Here is a 17,442-nt window from a genome sequence, read left to right as displayed (position 1 = left end):
CGTCCGGCGTTGCGCTTTGGTTCTCTTGTTCTGCCTTGTCGATCGGCGGCAGCTCCGCCGTCAAAAACGTCTCTTTTGCGATCAGCTTCGCAAGCTTCTTTGCGAGTGCTGCGTGTACTCTCTCGGCCTTACCAGCTGCCGCAGCCGCGTCTCTCGCCTCGGCGTAAGCTTTACGGTAGCCATGCTCCATGCTTACCATCTCCGCATCGTTCGGAAGATCATGCCTCAACTCTGCCGGGCTGTCACCTTCCTCCATGCCTTCGCGCATGATCTCGTGTTCCAGTACTCGACCGTGCGCCTCGTGATACAGCGCCCTCGCGGCGGCTGCGTGCAGCTTCGTCCAATGTGCCTGAGTGATCAGCGCGTCCACCCGGAGCTTTGCTTCCTGTACCTCTCCTTGGCCACAGGTAATTGCCACAGTCGTACCACCGTCACCAGCGTCGTCGGTCTGTTTGTCCTCTTCGCTGGTTTTAGTAGGTTCCGGGCCTCCTCCTCCGCGCAGGTTGTCGAGTTTGGCGAGCGCCTCGGCATAATAGAGCGTGGTTGCTCGTTTGTTCGTCGTCTGCTGCTTGCGCTGGCTCTGTGCCGAGCTCGCGGACTTGTTCTTTGGTTTGGCCGTGGCCTGCTTCTTGTTCGTCACGTTGTTCTGGCACTCACTCTGCACTTTTTTCGATGCCTTCGGCGTTTTGCTCATGTTTGCGGACTTTGGCATCGTTGCAGTCCGTTGGCGTTTACCTTTTGTGCCTGGGATACCTTGTCTGCGTCCTTCTGCAGCTTCTTGGACTTCTTCGCATTGCCAGGATCGAACCAGCGCCATTGCCTTAATCCTCTTCCGATGTTCTTTCGTTCGCCATCTCCGTTGTAGCTGCACCTCTGCTGCGCTCCACGGTTCTTGCCGGGTCTTCTGTGCACTTCCCTGTTCCGTCCGAGACGGGCAGAGCTGACCGCGCAGCTTCCACTCTCAAGAGAATTGGGGATTTGTGCGCGGCAGCCTGCAGCCAAGTCTACGTGGCGGCCAGTCTGTCAGAGATTTCTTTCACGTGCTTGAGACGGCCTTTGACGTCGAGGTGCTTGAGCGTTGGTTCAGGTACTAGCCGCGTCGAGTGGGTAGGTGCCTTGAATGAGCGGTGGTGTTCAATCAGCACGCCGCCTTCCTTCTGAGCGCATCGTGCAATCGAATGATGCGGAGAGTAGCACCTAAAGCACGGGACACGCTGGAAGTGCCGAAAATGGTGGAGGAAGATCGAAACGCCGGATGCATCTATGTGTGTGACGAGCCTGAGCTTTGCCGGGCAGACATCAGAGTCGAACGTCGCGAGGAAAAAGTTCGAGTCGTAAAACTCTGCACCTTTGCACGGCGCACGAGCCACTGAGAGCACCGCACAATCGACGCTTGCCGCCAGCACTACTTCGATCGTGCCCGCTGAGGCGCCAGCTGCAAGTACTCGAACCTGGTATCGGAGTTGCTCTCTTCCGAGGGATCGACCAGCAGGGGAGGCGAGCAGCGAGTCTTCGCACTCCAGGATTGCCGGACAGAGGAGTTGAAGCTGGGTGCCTCGATACTCGATTGCCTTGGTATGCCAGCTAGCCGCAGCAGCTCGGTCGGCGAGAACGAATGTGATGCGACGCGTCACTGCATCGTAGCACGTTCGCTTTGCGGTCCGCACAAGCTCGCGTGTGAGCCTCGCTACTGTCGGGTTTCCTTCTCGTTCCTATAATAGCTGCAGAAGAAGCGTCTTCTCCGCGATGTAGCGCGGCATTCGCACGAGTGGCGGGATGACAGCGACCACCCGTCCCTCGAGGTACGACTCGAAGAACTCGAGCAACGCCACTCGCATAACGCGGGTGTGTGTGCACGCGAGGAAGCCAGGTGGTTTGGCGAGCACGATGCTTCCAATCAACCACGCCGCGAGTGCTTCTTCCTCCAGCGGGATCATCGGGCGTAGATCCTTGTCCGGCTTCGCCTTCCACGGTCGAGTAGCAATCTGCACCCAACCGCGCTGGCACTCGTCGGGACTTTGCTGTTCTCCCCCCTTGCGCACTGCGTCTTTGTAGCTCGATGTTGTCGGACCTGCAGCACCACCGCCGCTAGTTGCCTGCGCCGCTCCCGGCGTCACTGGAGTTGAGCCCGATACCCCCATTGCCTTGTTCGAGTCTGCGCCTCCGCCCCACCTCGCTGTGCCGCGTCCTCTGCGTCTGTCGGCGGCGCATGGTCCTGCGGGCGATGATCATTCATCGCCCCCCCGCCGCCGTCCGGCGGACGAGGCATTTCCGTCGACATTTTTTGTCCTTGCAATACAAACCGTCGAGCTGTGTTTTCCGCCACACAAATCGAGAAGTGACATTTGAAAAGGAATGCTACTGGTGGTGCTTGTATGCATCACCAGGAACGGAGTGATTGTAGAGATCGCTTCGAGCGTAATGTTAGCTTGAATACTACCATCATTCAACGGGAAAGGGACCGGAATGCGTTGCATTTCACTCCCGTTGCCCTTAACGGACAACATAATTCGTTGGTCTGGTATGACAGACGAACGATACAGAATTTTGTCGATCGACTCATCCAGGCTTCAAAAAGCCTCGTGAAGACGAAACTGAATTCTTCATCGATGCATTTTTTCGAACGTGCAAAGGATGTAACTCCTTTGTTTAAGCTTGGGAAGCTTTCGTTTAGAATGTACAAAGCTTAGGTCGCGAGGCCAAGCTTGATATACTGGTTACTTTTCGTGACTGGTTCGAAAATCCAAATGTAGTCGGTGCACGCTAAACGTTTGTACAACACTATTGTCTTGTTGCCTGAAATTGCCAAATTTGGTAATATTGAAACTTTCAATTCAATTTGTAAAGGATGATTTAAATATAGGCACCTTATATTTCTTAACAATTTTCTGATTAGGAGTATATGGAACTGTGTTAGCTAACTTTTGGCTAACACGATTTATATCTAAACGGCTTTCCAATTAAATCACATTTTTTATTATATTTATTTTGTCGACGTGTTATAGATAATCTTTTTAATATAAGGTTAATCCAGGTACAATTAAATTTGATTTTTGAGCATCATTTGAAAAATGACTTCTCCTTATGATAACCATTGTAGCACGTTGGTTTATTTTACAAGTAAGTATTATATATATGGAATGACTACTATTGAACTTGAACCAATATCGGGAAGAGATTTTAAATCTAGCTAATTACCGCTTTTCGTTAATAATTAACCCTCCCTGAATTAGCAGAAATAATATTCATGTAAAGGTATTCCGTTACACAATCTCATTTTTGCGTGCCCTCTGGTCGTTACGTTTTGTAACGACGATTCAGAATCAGAACACTGTTCAAGGCGTCGTAATATTGACATTAATTTAAACTCGCAAGCCGCCAGCAGGTCATTACTGAAAGCCCGTGGATGATTGTCGGCCAAGCGCTTGTCAGTTTTGGACGCGAACCAGATTTCATACAAGGTTGATCTTAATTCAAGAGCTCGCAGACGAAGTTCTTCTCGTTGCTCGTTTTGCGTTCTGAAAGGTCCAAGTTTTTAAAAATGGACGTAGTACAAACTTCAAAAATTACCGACACTCTGCGCTAAAAAACTGTTTGGGACGACGATTGCGCCAGCGTTACTGATGTCGGCGTCCAATTCTATCTCGGTAAACTCAACGTCGGGCATGTTTGGTTGTGCTCTTCAGGGCGGGTCAGAAACTGCGGCTGCGCAGTGATCCGCTGGTCCAGGCCGCCTGTGATACAAATTCCATGCTGCTCTATAGCAACCATTTTTCATGATGCATTGTTAAAAAAAGCACTCGAGACATTCTTATCAGAGCTCATTCTATAAATTACTTTCCTAATCATGTCATCGGCGTGACTGCCCAAGGAAAAAAAATAGACAATTCCCACAACGACATTTCCGCCTGCTGTCAAATACACAATTGGTGTGTTTAATGGACTCTTGCCGCATTCCCACCCAATCTTTGCAATGGCGTCGTATGGCTGGATCGTTTCGATGTCTGCTATTCGGATTCTCTTTTATAACATTAATTACGGTCTCCTATTTCTGGATGAACTTGACTCTCAAGGAATCTTGTCGTCTATATCCAGCTGCCGCCCCAACCAATAAAGTCTTAGATCTTGACTTTCTTATTCAAAAGCGTCGCAAAATGGCTGTCGCCTCAAAATCGGTGCTTCTGCATCTTGATGACTTGGTCCACTCCAACTCGTATCTGGAGTGGGCACCCATTATCGTGTCAAATTGCTTGCATGGAATGGACAAGCGAGCTGCGCCATGCGTTAAGGAAGCTCATAAAACAAACTTGGTTGAAGCGCAAGAGCTTATGTACCCTCCGTTTCGCCTCAAGCTGCCTTCTTTTTCAAATTTATTGATGAAGGCAGAGTGGGTATCGCGATGCCAACACTACGATGATACGCATATAACGAAAAATGAGGAGTGGGCAGAATATCCTTCATTTACCGGACAAAATATGGTCTTCCTTAACGCTCCATATCAGGGTGAACCACGGCCAGACGTTTGGTCGCCTTACGCGTGCATGGGCCAAAACGTTTCTTATGCTTCATTTCTGCGTAACATGACTAGCAATGTCACCAACACGGCTAATAAAACGAGTGTTGAAACACTTGTAGTCGCCACCAGTCCTGACTCGTGGTCTTTTCAGCACTTTCTTGATCGCGTTGCTGTTGTCTGGAGTCAAGCACAACTAGTGATTCCGACCATAGAAAAGAACGACACGATCATCGTCACAGGTAGCGAACCACGCGATAAAATTGTGAACGACATTTACACTTTAATGGTTGGGCAACATTTACATGATTCAAAATTAGTTTTTGCAAAGCGTCTAGTGTTCTCTTGTCGTGCCCCACTGATTCACCCCTTCACAACTCAGCGCATTACTGAAACCATCTTTCAGGCGCTGCCTCCAACGTCAGGTGCCTCGGATCGTAATGTTATTCTTTTTTTATCGCGGTCGATAGGTGGGGTAATGCGTAATGGTGGGCGACAAATTCTGAATGAATTTGAAGTTTATGATGCTATCTCTACTGAGCTTAACGCCACCGATCGACCTGAACGGCTGCAATACTTTCACCTCGATAAATTTGACGGACTTGACGATATTGCGTCGTTCATTCGGGACAATGTGAAAATGATGATTGGTCCCCATGGAGCAGCATTTTACAATTCTCGATTCGCTTTACCGCGCACCGCACTTATTGAAATCATCCCAGATCCGAAACTGTTTTTCCGGCAGTGTTTTTGGGAGCAGGCTCGGCTTCTTGGTCAAGATTACTCAGCTTATATCGGAAATACCAAGAATAAGAACTTTGACTTAATTATCGATGATATCCCTAGTCTAGTTCAGCAAGTTCTTGATCGGTTGATGTATTTGGACACGTCATATCGAATCCAGGATGCGCTTCAGCATGGGTATCAATGGGAACTAGAATGAAGCATGATGCAACTAGTCTGAAAAGTGCGTTACGATATTATGTGCTACTTGCACAGATTAAATTCAGGCTAATCTCGCTAATTTTTGCATCCCCAAATTAATTTATCACCGAAACCCTCACAAAAAAGTGTAACTTATACATAACGTTCGCGCAACCTTTTTTCATGCAACATCATGAGTTTTATTATATGTACACCCCATTTGCTGTTTGTACCCCCCCTAACTATAGCCAATCAGAACGCATAACAATATAAACGCACCCCGTGTCCCATATACCAAACTGATCTGAATCAACATATAATTCCGCCAATCACGAATGATGTTATGTATAAAAAGCCGCCAAACGCTTAGAAGATTGGAATATGTCTGCTCGTTTTCTGTTATGGCGTCTTTGCGCCACCTCCACTGCGGCTTCCAGCAAATTATTGACCTCTCGAACATTTGCCAATGCAGCGAAAAAAAATGAAGAGCTTAAGGGAAATTTTAAGCGCGACGTGAAGCGCGAAATCGCTCTGCTGGCATTTATGGTTGCAGCTGGAGCCGTGGGCGTGCACTTTTACCAGGTAATTTTAATTAACGAGGATACACAAGAATAATAATACAATTTAACGAGTATCGTTCTATTTTTAACGAAGCATCGTGAGAATGCTCCAGTTAACCAAGTCAAACGATTGATCAAGCAGGCAGAGCAGAGCTCTAAGGAAGTTAGGAAGAGTGTTGCTTTTCATACTAATTCGTGCAAGTGCGATGCAGGCTTAATATTGTACAAATGATTATGCTCGGCAGGGGGATTTAAAGCAGGCGCTTGTCTGCTGTAAACGTGCTTATGGAGTTATTGAGAACATTAATCCACACGGTAAGCAGTGGATGCAGCTATAATTTTTTTACGTTAACAACTTAAACTGGCACTTGTCGATTGCTTGAAATCACCACAGATCGGCTCCTGTTTCAGCTAGCGTTTTCAATAGCGGCTCAATACGAGGCGCTGTCAAATGGGCCACTTGCATCAAAATACTATCTTGACGCATTGGAACGCACCTCGCACGAGCTGGACATCGCCAAGAGAACGCGTAATCGCCTGGTCACGCTAGATCGTATCGCGCACTCGTATGAAAATGCGTACGTGTGTGCATAGGATTTTATTCCCAAAAATCCATTTTTATCAAAACCATTTCGGTCGTAGGGGGCACGTCGAGACGGCTGAAAAGTATTTTAAATCGGCAATCGCGTTGTACGATAAGAGCCGAGGACAACGAGAATTATCGAAGGGGTCTGAAAGGGATGCTGCGGACCTCATGGCGCTTGATTTGGAGATTCCGGGTGTGCTTTTCAACTACTCACAGCTCTTGATGTCGCTTCAGCGATTGGATGAAGCAGAATCTGTCTTGAAACGCGCCTTAACTTTTGCGCACATCTCATCGCTTTCTGGTGAAAATTTAGAGCTTATTAGGAGTGCTTTAGTTAGCGTTAGCTCGGCGAAGTCTGCTGACAAAGTTGAAAAATTATAAATAAAAGGAAGTTTTTTCGAAATTGTTTTACTTAGACGTAAAAATCTGAAATTTGGAAATTGCCTATTCGTGTACTGCATCTTTCAGGTGCATAGCAAACACTGTGAGTCAGGGTCGCTTGAAAGCTAGTTGTAAGCGTTTGCAAGAAAGGTTCATTTCAAAGGAAGCCACAATCAAACATCCATGCGATTTGAATAACTTTTGACAAACATAAAATAGCACTGAGTAATATTTAGCTTTGTAAAAGTATCCACCATTCATTGCTTAAGAAACGGCATGACGTGTAAAATTCAAACGAAGTTGCTACGGATTCCAAAAATCAATCTAGCCAGATTTGGAAAGATCTCAAGCTCCGCCTTGTCCGCCCGTTGATGCTCTAAAACTTGCGCCATTCGCCACAATGCATATAAAGCGTTTACGGCTCTGCAACACAACACAACCGTCAAAGTGGCAATTAAACATGTACAACTCATTTCAGCGGCTGCAGGCTTTGGATGTCAATACTGCCAATCCCCATTTCGAGAAGTGTAAACTTTTGAGAAAATAATTGTATGTCGGGACTAGTAAGGAACGTTAATAGAAATCGAAGCTATTAAAAATGCTTTGTGTCATTCGATGCTAATCATATTGCTACAATATAAATGCGCTTAGACAGCGCTCAACGGGGCGTAAATGCTCAATTTAAATGTTACTGAAACTGAACAAGCAGAGTTGATAACGGTGCGTCGCATCATTCGAAAGAAGTCGAAATTGTCATTAATATGATCATGTTGCTTCGACACGACAGAAAGACGTCGCCATCGCAGATGGACATGATACGGGATAAAGTCCATGCAGATATCTCGTAACATTTGTGCTTTTTGGTATGGGTTACTTACTGACACGACTTTGCATTTCACAAAGGGAATTCCTAAACGCACCCGCCCCCCCCACCTACCAATGCATCACAAATCCGTCGGCCTACAAGATGCAGCAGTTGTCATGTATCTGGACACAATACAAGGAGTTGCAAACTACGCCTGGTAACTACTAGTAGTGTTAGTGACACCCATAGATGATTACATGCAGCAAAAGAAAAGAAAATTTGAATAATGTTGTCGTTTATGTCAATGATTTGTACGTATAGGTTTAGGCCAAAATGTATTACAAAAGTTGATAGGAAAATGGGAAGGCTGCGGTAAGGAATTCCCTTTTACAAAATGCCAAGGATCTCGGCAATTTTTTCGAGGAAACTACTTACAGCACAAGACTATCAACCTTTAATATCATATATTTTTTCAATAAGCTAAGTCTAGCTCAAGCCATAAAGTACGCGATGTACATACCTGTCAAGCAAGCAAGTACTGTTGACTATCACAATGCGCTTAGTGACTTACTGATGCCCAATGTCGCGGTACGGAAGCACCTCAGCAATGGCAAAGCCGCGTGGACGCGAATGTCGAAAGATGTTTCACGTTGGCAACCAAAATGAGTCGCGTTTTTATATACTATGCCGGGCATTCAGATTCTATCTCGCAATATATCTCTCAACTTGTGCGCAAGTCCATTGGAGGGGGCGAGCCAGTCGAACCAAGGTCTCCACAAATAGTATTGACACATACCCAGTTGCCTTCAAAGTCGCTCTTCCACATGCGTACAGTGCCATCGTCGCCTGAAGATGCCAGCATCGTCCCCGTCACATTCCATTCGACACGCCATACTTCCGAGTCGTGATGGTGCTTGCGTGCCACCTCCTCGACCTGAGCCTGCAAGTGGTCATCTTCCTGGATTGTGAGGCGCCATATACGCACTGTTCGGTCTTTACTGGCTGTTGCCAAAAGATGCGATGAGCGCCCCATATTTGGCGCCCAGCACACGTCGTGAATTGCGTCCGCATGGCCGACGAGCTCCACCACGACCTGCCACCTGCGGTACGAGTTGTTAAATCCCCAGACTTTGGCCACGTCACCATTGCCACCGACGACGATCATTGGAACATCAAATCGAGAATTGTTCCACGATACACACGTCGCTCCGGCTTTATCGGCCAAAAATTCTTCTTGCAGTGGCCAATGCGATAAATTCATGACGTCAATTGCCTCGTACATACGCACGAATCCATCCTCAGAAGCTGTTGCCTACACCAACAATAACAGTAGCAACAAAATCTTTAGTCAGCCAAAAAACGTAGAATTTTAACATTCCATCGCAATGAAGCGTACGAGCCGCAGTCCTAAATGCCTGGGAGCAAACTTAACGTCATGTACCGAGTCTCGAGCATCTACCAATTGCGCTTGGTTCCGCCATCCCTCTTTAAGCCCAACACTAGCTATTGGCGCCCCTCCAGTCACAGCTACCGAGTCCGAGGAAGATGCCGATGCATTCAAATACAGGCCCTCATCCTCCCAGATCGAGACGGTGCGGTCAAAAGAGCATGAAGCCAAAATTTGGCCAAATTCCGGGTGCGCCCATTCGACTTTCCAGACGCTGGCTTGATGTGCATTCCATTCATGCTCGAGATGCCAGTCCTGGCCGTGCTCTTCCCAGATTTTGATCTTGCGATCCGAGCTGCACGTGGCCAATCGCTTGCCATAGAAGTCAAAGCTCATGTCGTGCACAAAGTCCGAGTGCTGCGACGGAAATCGCCGAAAGATTTTCTAAATAGAAGCAAGAATGTTCAGACAGGGTACATTCACTACAAAGCAGAGAGATCAGGCTTCCACCGTTGCGTTCATGTTGTCAATTTACGTAATGAATTGCATCCTTTTTAGGTATAGACAATTATACTCAGTTGAACGATAATAGAAATGCAATGCAAAGTGTGGAAATAATAATTTTAGGTTCGTAAATATTTGCTGCCTATTTTAAATTAAAAAGTTGCCTCCGGCGTATTATAGTAAGCAAAAGCACCAAAAAGTTGTGAGTACTGAGACCGATGAGCGATAAAATTGAAAACCAATGAGTGCCATGCGCCTTAAAACCGCGAACTTCATACCAGCCGAAGCGGCTAAAGAGCTTTTTCAGTTAACGATGAAATTGCTGGAGATGCTGCGATTGCCAATGAGCACGCCGTCATTGTCTAAAATTTCAGATTCTGACGTCACAGACCACACCCATTCACTACGCCTAAACAAATTTAAGCGGATGGCCAGGCTGCAACACCAAGGAAGCATTTACAGTTCGGACCTTGCACTTCGACTATTTTATGGCTGCCGAAAAGTAGGGGTCGTTACAGTCCGCATGAAATCCTCAGCAAGCGCCGAGGATATATTGACGATCGACAGTCCGGTGAAGTTGGCGGAATGGTGCGTCGACACACTTCAGTTGGAGCTATCTAAACAGCTATATCGCCACGTCATTCGTGTGTGGCTGCCTTCACGAGAAGACATCGCTTTAGGCTCTCCGCGCCATCAGCTTCTAGTACAGATATGCGAAATGGCCGAGTGCAGTACAATTGACACAGTCGATAAAGTCTTAGCAACTCAGTTGGCCTTTAAAACCGTTTTCCATGACAACGCGGTTATAGTAATCGACAAGCATGCTAATGTTTTGACAGTAGACGGCAGTGCACCGAATGCACCGCCATCTATTTATCGGTACATCACAAGAGCATATCCGGAAGCACGGATGGTGCATCGTCTAGATCAGGAGACATCAGGTCTGCTTGTTGTTGCATTGACCAAGTCTGCAGCTCAAACGTTGAGCGCACAATTTCGAAAACGATTGGTCCAGAAAGTTTACATGGCACGCGTGCATGGTTGGATGAATGACGCGGTCAAGGGATCGGAATCGCTACAGTGTGTGCGAGTTCCGATGGAGAAGCACCCAACTAAGCCTCTTGTCCAACGTGTCGTGGTAGACCGTGAAATTGATCCGTCCAGCTCTTTATGGACCATCACCGAATACTGTGTGCAATCCCGTATGATTGATGCCGGTGAAGATAAGTTGGAGGAAGGTCGAAAGTCTACAATAGTGGAGTTAAGACCTTATACCGGCAAGACACACCAACTTCGACTACATATGCAGCATCTTGGGCATCCTATCCTTGGCGATTCGCTATATTCTCCAGATTTAGTTTACCACCGAGCCTCGCGTCTTTGTTTGCATGCCATCAAGCTGTCGTTCGCACATCCAGTAACAAATGTGTGGATGAGCTTTCAAAGCCCACTTCCCAAAGCTTTCTTCTTGCCAGACGGAAACAAAAGCATTCATCAGCGACCCGAAAGTACTGGTAGCACATGTGCAAACACAATGCCTTCCGTGATTTGATTGTATCGATATCCCGTGTACGCAGTCCTTTAAGCGTGACAGCGCACGTCAAATTAGCAGACGCAGCAGGCCAAACAATTTGTTATAAATAATACTTGCAGAACACTATCTTCTGGTATTTTGAGCAAACTCAACACTGTGTTTCGACTAAATTTTTCAAGACCAGTGTCTGTTCTTGATATGCCCTCTATCGCCGAATCCCGTAATAGCAGCTCTGCAGAGCAATTGCTATGTATATATTGTAGACGTAGTATGTGGTCCCATTGCATGCGACTTTGGCAAGCACAAAGGCATTGTTTTACGATATGACCCCAGTTTAAAAAAGAAGCGGCTAAAAACCGTTTTTAGTAAATTTACTCTATTTTGGCCAGCTTTTCTATTCAATTGATCAGCAGAAATTAGCAAGTTGAATGCACCAGCTGCAATTGAGGCAACAAAATACATTCCTTCAATCAGCAAACATGAATGATAGCACGTCAACACTTGCGTTAAGCTAAAAGGTATTGCAATTAAATTGTTAATATGGTTTTAAAATATCTGCTTAAAATTATTCGATCAAATTATTCGACTAAACTCCTTCGTCACTTTTCGTCTTTCTAATCTTTCGCTCTTCGCGAATTTTTTCCAATGCAATATAATCATCGACTTGACAATTGATTTTCGCCACTTCCCCGCGTAACTGTACAGAATTACGTGCGATCGTAGATAACCGCAGACGAGCTCGTTCTATATCATCATTGCGTTGTAGTACAGTCAAAAGTATGACGTAGTGAAGAAACACGTTCAGAATATCTTCGTCAAGCTTCAATATTATTCTCCCTTCATTTTCAAATCCAGGTGTTAGCGATATACTGGCCTTTACTTGGTCGTAAACTTCAATGGCTTGGTGAAAATGCTTCTCTGCAGCCTCAAGGTCTCCGCTGCGCAAAATCAGCACAAAGTATTTTACTCATAGCATAGAGCACTATTTGGTACAAAAACGTCTTACACTTTTTTGTAGCATTGCCCGAGTCGATCCAGCATCACAATACGCAGATCCTCGCGATGAATGAATCGCTTCTCAAGCGCGATATTTTCGAGGGCTTCTTGGTAAAAAGGAATCGCTTGTGAGAAATGGTCAGTCCTTTCATGTGATGCTCCGATCGCCATCGCCAGAGCAATCACACTTTTGTCTGGTCAACCAACATACAGACATTTACGTGGCAGATGTCTTTAGAAGAATTTGAATGCGAACGTACCATCCGGGAACTTTTTCTTTAGAAAACCATAAGCCTTCTCTTGCACCTTTTTAAACTGCTCGATGTCTCCCTTTTCCAGACTCATCTGACTCCGGCCCAGCAGCAATTTCAGTTTCTTCCAGTCAGCATTTTCTTGAGCTTTCTAACACCCCACAAGTCAGTAAGTGCTTACTTTTTCTTAGCAGAATCAGCGAGCAGCAAAAAAACTCACCATATAGTATAGCCCGGCAGAAAGCGCGGCTCCTACTAACAACGTCGTCTTCACTGCCTTTTTGCTCACATAAAACCCATCAGTTTTGCTAGCGGTAGCGTGAGCTGCATTAGATAACGCCCGAAAAGGAGCTGGTCGGGGAATAAATGCGTTTACTTTTGCCCCTTTACCACGGATCAAGGCTACCTCAAGCATTCGAACAAGTCTCGCACTCATGAGTTTAGAATAGTGAAGAAATCGAGTCACAAATATCAGAATTTATCAATACCACGTCGCATATGCATTAATATTATTCTCGACAGGCAACTCCTGCTTTATAGGTGCCTTTTTTTAAATTAGAAATGATTCAATGTGTTGACAGATAAAGAGACCGAACAAATTAGTAGAGGTCGTGAAATATACAACCCGTTGAACACCTTAATATTGTTAATCGAATAAGACCTTTTATGGATGGATAAAGTATGACACCTACAAGGCCTTTAAATTGTTGTCCGTCTACCAGACTGCTTTTGTATGACCTGATCTGAGTTCAGTTAATAGATGTCTGATTCATAAAATTCACTCATAAAGGTTTGTATTGTAAGCTTGTTGACCAAAACTTGTCGATTCCGTTCACAGATCATGAAGCACCGCTGCAGCTCGCTTTAATTCCTCGAATGACATATTCGAATCCTCGATTAACGACGCTCAATATTGTGATAGCCACAGCATCATGCCAGCGGCCTTCAGCAAATAGGTTGCCAGCGGAGTAGTATTGGAACATGGCAGCTGAAGCATTAAAAAAAGAAAAGCGATCGATAGGTCCGAAGTCGTGAAGTCTGCTTCGTTCTCTTTAAGTTAGAGCTTAATATAAAAGGGAGGCATATAAACGTGGTGGTCCGATACATAAATATTATTGCACGATAAAAAATATTACCGTATAAGGTAATATTGAAGCAAAAAGCTAGACGCAGGAATCAGCGTACGTGAAATATGCGGAGGCACCTCACCTTCACTGCTATCAGTGCAGGTTGGTTATTAGTGTTATAGTTGGTTTTTAGCCAAATGAAAATAAAAGTTCAAAGTCAAGCATTCCCGTAAATTAAATGAAAGGAAAGCATTAAGTTCTATACGTCAGTTTCTCTACAGATGAGGATTACGTGAAAAAAATTTGGCCCAAAAATTTACTCGAAAGTTCCGAGTGAGATCTCAAACTACCTTGCGTCGTGATCCTAAACTCTCACAAACTTGGCAATCAAAACGATAATTCAATTAGGGAACCGGTTTAGACACCCCCTTTTCCTATCGCCACACACGTACGTTTAATTCAACTTAATATGAACTAGAGATTAAAAAAAATCTGCTGCTGTCAGCGCATCATAGCACGACAACCCCGAGAGCCGTCACCGCTGGTGGCTAGCCCCGTACAGCCACCGGATTCGACCGAGGAACCGGCGTTGCTAACCAGGCTAAGGATATACCAGACATCTTGCAAACCTTAACTACGTTAAATAGAATTGTCTGCTTCTCTCTCAAACTACAGATTAAAAATAAATAGTTTCATTATTCCGCTATATCGCAAACTTGACAATTATTCCTTTAGTCATGTTTAAATCCCTTTTGGACTTGGTGGTAAATTACATTTGGTAACCGATATAGCCACACCCCTTAATCCTCAGAATTTATGAGAGTAGCGTAATGGTAGTAACTTGTTGATAACAAGAATAAATATTGAGAAACCTTTATGCAGGCCTTCCCAGCTTCAGCAGCTTCAAAGGTCGTCAAAAGACTTCGCAATTAGATAGCAAGATGCTTTTTCAACAAAGACATCACGAACGAAAGCCGACAAAACTGAAAGATAAGGAAATTGTGGCTCATGGTGGGTACCAAAAACAGCACTAAGATTCGCCTATCGGAAGCACTTCCGCAAAAGTTAGTAGAAGTAAAGTAAAATATTTACATACTTAGCTTGACTCCAAAGACCAACTAACATGCATGCCCTTATCGCTTATTTCCAGCTCAACTTCTCCCTTGCTCAGTTTGCTGCTCTTTCTTTTCGCTCTATATGACTTGCCAGTCAATTGCAGGCGCTCTTGGCTTTTTCTCACCTGTTAAAAACTGTACATTTAACATCGCCAAACGAAAATTCGGTTTCTGATGTGCCCAGGGGCAGTCACACCCATTCCATTACTCTCATGTAGATAATTAGGGTGTGTGGCTTTAGCCATTCCTAATGTAATGTAGGGAATGTGATGTTTTAAAGGCCAAAAAAGGCGATCTAAAGACGATTCAAAAGGAATGACCGTTGTTTTCTGGATGCAGTCATTCAGTCAAAATATAGTACAGACGGGGAGGGAGGGCATCAGGCGTAGCGGACAAAAATTCTGTATAATTGCTAAGAAAACAAGCGCAAAATCTGTCTAAATTCTTACTACTAAGCATATGTTTGCGCAAAGCGCTTGCGGATAGTGTTGTCGTCTGGTCGGCCTTGACTAAGGGCAGCTCCGATGATACAGTGGACTGCTGTGGCTCTATTAAAAATAAAGGCTCGACCTCATTTTCACCATAGGGTGGTCCCCCCCACTGGAGACTGCAACGCCGTGGCCTGCCCGAAATTACAAGAAATTGCCGCCTTTACACTGACCGCTTTATAATTACAGTGTAGTCAACTTCCAGACACAATTGTAGAGGCAGTCTTACATGACAACACAATCTAACGAGGGAACATTCCAAGATATTTTTCTATATTCGGTGAAAATAGCACCTGTTGCCTCGAGCACATGCTGCACTACATGTCGCCGACTATTCCTCCAGACATCGTCAAGCTGCAGCAGAGGCGACTTGACGACAAGGCAATATATACAGTAAGCTTAATATTCGGCAATCAGCCCTTCAGTCAGCACATTTAAGAATCAGACGATGAAGACCGCTATTGTGTCCGCCGCTGCTTTGATCGTCGGTGCCTCCTATTCCTTAGCTTCTGACTGTGATGTCGCCAAGATTGAAAGCCAACTCTTTCCAAATGCAACTAAAGGCCTCGCTAATTGTGGAAATGCCACGGGCATTAACATATTTGCCGTTAGTCAATTCCCCACCTTGGATCAAGTTACGTTACTTTCGGAGAATGTGGACTGTGCCAACTATCTAAACCAGATCAATCAAGTGGCTAATGTCGAGATCCAGTGCAATGTTACGATCGATGGCGTCCCTATCAACTTTGGCAAACTCATCGCCAGCTTTCTAACGGGAAAGACTGGCAACGAGACCGATACTGATCCTAGTCCTACTGAAGTGCCGAGCAGTAGTGCATCAAAGCTAATGGATTCTGACTCGTCACCGTTGCCGACCAGTCCCCGCCCCAATGTCAGCGCAAATGCGCCTTCCCCTGTACCAGCGGAAAGCAGCGGTGCGTCGCGCAACATAGCGGTCTCGTTCATTTCTTGTGGTTTAGTCACCATGGTTATCGCCCTAAGTTAGCCATATATACCCTTAATCCGATGTAAGTCGAATCACGTCAACTTTTTGCTTTTGTGTAACTTTTTTATAATTGAAGGGATAGCCACATCCTCCTCTAATGTAGTAAATATTATCTCCTATCATTTTGGTGTCAACTTCAGATCTTGCTATCATGTTTGCGTTTATTAAAGTACGTGGAGCCTCCTCCATCAGCTGCCAAATAAAAAAAATGTTGATGGTATCTAAATATGAAACTTCATTTTGATAAGTTCTATTCTCAAGATGCGCATTAGAGCTCCTCACATAGGAAATAATACTTATGTAACTAATAATTTGGCTTCATTTTAGGCAATACGCTTGAAAACGTGTTCTTATTAGTTTAAAACGAGGCGCTTTCCACGTGCCGTATGATTTGACAATCTCGTAAGAAATGAAACATTGTTATTCGGAAACGATATTTCGAGTATTTGGTGGGATGTAGAGTATTAAGAAGAAGTGTTTACGTGACGTGAACCATGTGATTGGTGCTTTGTCTCTAAATTAGCAAAATAAGCCCTAAAATATGCTTCTTGTTACGTTAACCATGCGATTGATGATTTGCTTTTGCACAAAAACTCGTACGTAGTTCCCTATCTATGTCATTAATATCAAATTTTGTGTTATTGGAACTACTTAAGTCAAAATTTATAAAGATTATAATTTTGTACTTCTTTGCTTGTTTCCTCATAAACGAAATGTTACTAATGTAACTGAATACCCCTTACATCAACACCCTTGACTATAGTGATCGATGTAGGATGACAGGAAAGATTATTAAGTCTTTTCCTGAAGCGGGCTAAAGTAGCCCTAATGTTACACAGTCCCCGTTAAGTACACTTGTTGTAATTAAGGGGATGGTCAATTACTTCAATAAAAAATTAAACTCACCACTCGTGTGTGTTTTCACATTTGTGACCAACCCTTGTTTATGAGATGCACATAGATGCATTCACATTAGGAGGGATAATGCCTAGCGTCATTCGTGATGACGGCTAGCATCATCCGTTACGCGAGATATCTAAAAAGATATACTTGCAATACACATTAGTGTTATCTATAGAGATGACATTTGTAATTGGTAAAAACAGGTATTTATATTCAATGCGATTAAATATATATCAGTCTGGAAACTACTTTCTGATTAGTAAGTGCGCACGAGGAGCCGGCTTACTGCTCCCGTGACGACACTTCACTAGAGTACTGAGTGCGTTGGGTGAGATCGCTAAGGCGCCCACCACAACAACCTCACTGCACGCAACAGAAGCTGGTTTAACCGCTTCCTCGCTGTGCTAAGGTGTGTGTCTAAG

General features: G+C 44.9%; 7 protein-coding genes across 7 annotated transcripts; 5 read left to right on the top strand and 2 right to left on the bottom strand.

Annotated features, from left to right (window-relative positions):
* Positions 1 to 4,055: 4,055 nt before the first annotated feature.
* Positions 4,056 to 5,456, top strand: CCR75_002806 (uncharacterized protein; the record flags this gene model as incomplete). The annotated part of the gene is made up of 1 exon (XM_067960903.1): positions 4,056 to 5,456. One exon carries the CDS (start codon positions 4,056 to 4,058, stop codon positions 5,454 to 5,456), a length of 1,401 nt encoding a protein of 466 aa, XP_067820560.1.
* A 164-nt stretch (positions 5,457 to 5,620) lies between these two features.
* CCR75_002807 (uncharacterized protein) lies at positions 5,621 to 6,986 on the top strand. Its single transcript, XM_067960904.1, has 5 exons — positions 5,621 to 6,019; positions 6,092 to 6,160; positions 6,243 to 6,312; positions 6,392 to 6,575; positions 6,640 to 6,986. The coding sequence occupies exons 1-5, from the start codon at positions 5,819 to 5,821 to the stop codon at positions 6,962 to 6,964; spliced, it is 849 nt and encodes a 282-aa protein (XP_067820559.1). The 5' UTR covers positions 5,621 to 5,818; the 3' UTR covers positions 6,965 to 6,986.
* A 417-nt stretch (positions 6,987 to 7,403) lies between these two features.
* On the top strand, positions 7,404 to 8,435 carry CCR75_002808 (uncharacterized protein; the record flags this gene model as incomplete). Its single annotated transcript, XM_067960905.1, has 2 exons — positions 7,404 to 7,684; positions 8,250 to 8,435. Exons 1-2 carry the CDS (start codon positions 7,637 to 7,639, stop codon positions 8,433 to 8,435), a joined length of 234 nt encoding a protein of 77 aa, XP_067820556.1. The 5' UTR covers positions 7,404 to 7,636.
* CCR75_002809 (uncharacterized protein) lies at positions 8,064 to 9,624 on the bottom strand. The gene is made up of 2 exons (XM_067960906.1): positions 9,166 to 9,624; positions 8,064 to 9,081 (listed from the first exon to the last, which is right to left on the bottom strand). Exons 1-2 carry the CDS (start codon positions 9,550 to 9,552, stop codon positions 8,491 to 8,493), a joined length of 978 nt encoding a protein of 325 aa, XP_067820555.1. The 5' UTR covers positions 9,553 to 9,624; the 3' UTR covers positions 8,064 to 8,490.
* A 277-nt stretch (positions 9,625 to 9,901) lies between these two features.
* CCR75_002810 (uncharacterized protein) lies at positions 9,902 to 11,212 on the top strand (the record flags this gene model as incomplete). The annotated part of the gene is made up of 1 exon (XM_067960907.1): positions 9,902 to 11,212. One exon carries the CDS (start codon positions 9,902 to 9,904, stop codon positions 11,210 to 11,212), a length of 1,311 nt encoding a protein of 436 aa, XP_067820762.1.
* A 442-nt stretch (positions 11,213 to 11,654) lies between these two features.
* On the bottom strand, positions 11,655 to 12,877 carry CCR75_002811 (uncharacterized protein; the record flags this gene model as incomplete). The annotated part of the gene is made up of 4 exons (XM_067960908.1): positions 11,655 to 12,132; positions 12,201 to 12,384; positions 12,451 to 12,592; positions 12,662 to 12,877. 4 exons carry the CDS (start codon positions 12,875 to 12,877, stop codon positions 11,781 to 11,783), a joined length of 894 nt encoding a protein of 297 aa, XP_067820763.1. The 3' UTR covers positions 11,655 to 11,780.
* Positions 12,878 to 15,559: 2,682 nt separating this feature from the next.
* Positions 15,560 to 16,117, top strand: CCR75_002812 (uncharacterized protein; the record flags this gene model as incomplete). The annotated part of the gene is made up of 1 exon (XM_067960909.1): positions 15,560 to 16,117. One exon carries the CDS (start codon positions 15,560 to 15,562, stop codon positions 16,115 to 16,117), a length of 558 nt encoding a protein of 185 aa, XP_067820761.1.
* Positions 16,118 to 17,442: the final 1,325 nt, after the last annotated feature.

The sequence above is a fragment of the Bremia lactucae genome, linkage group LG12, assembly GCF_004359215.1.
Source record: "Bremia lactucae strain SF5 linkage group LG12, whole genome shotgun sequence".
Classification (NCBI taxonomy): Eukaryota; Oomycota; class Peronosporomycetes; order Peronosporales; family Peronosporaceae; genus Bremia; species Bremia lactucae.
This window is presented reverse-complemented; position numbering and strand designations above follow the sequence as displayed.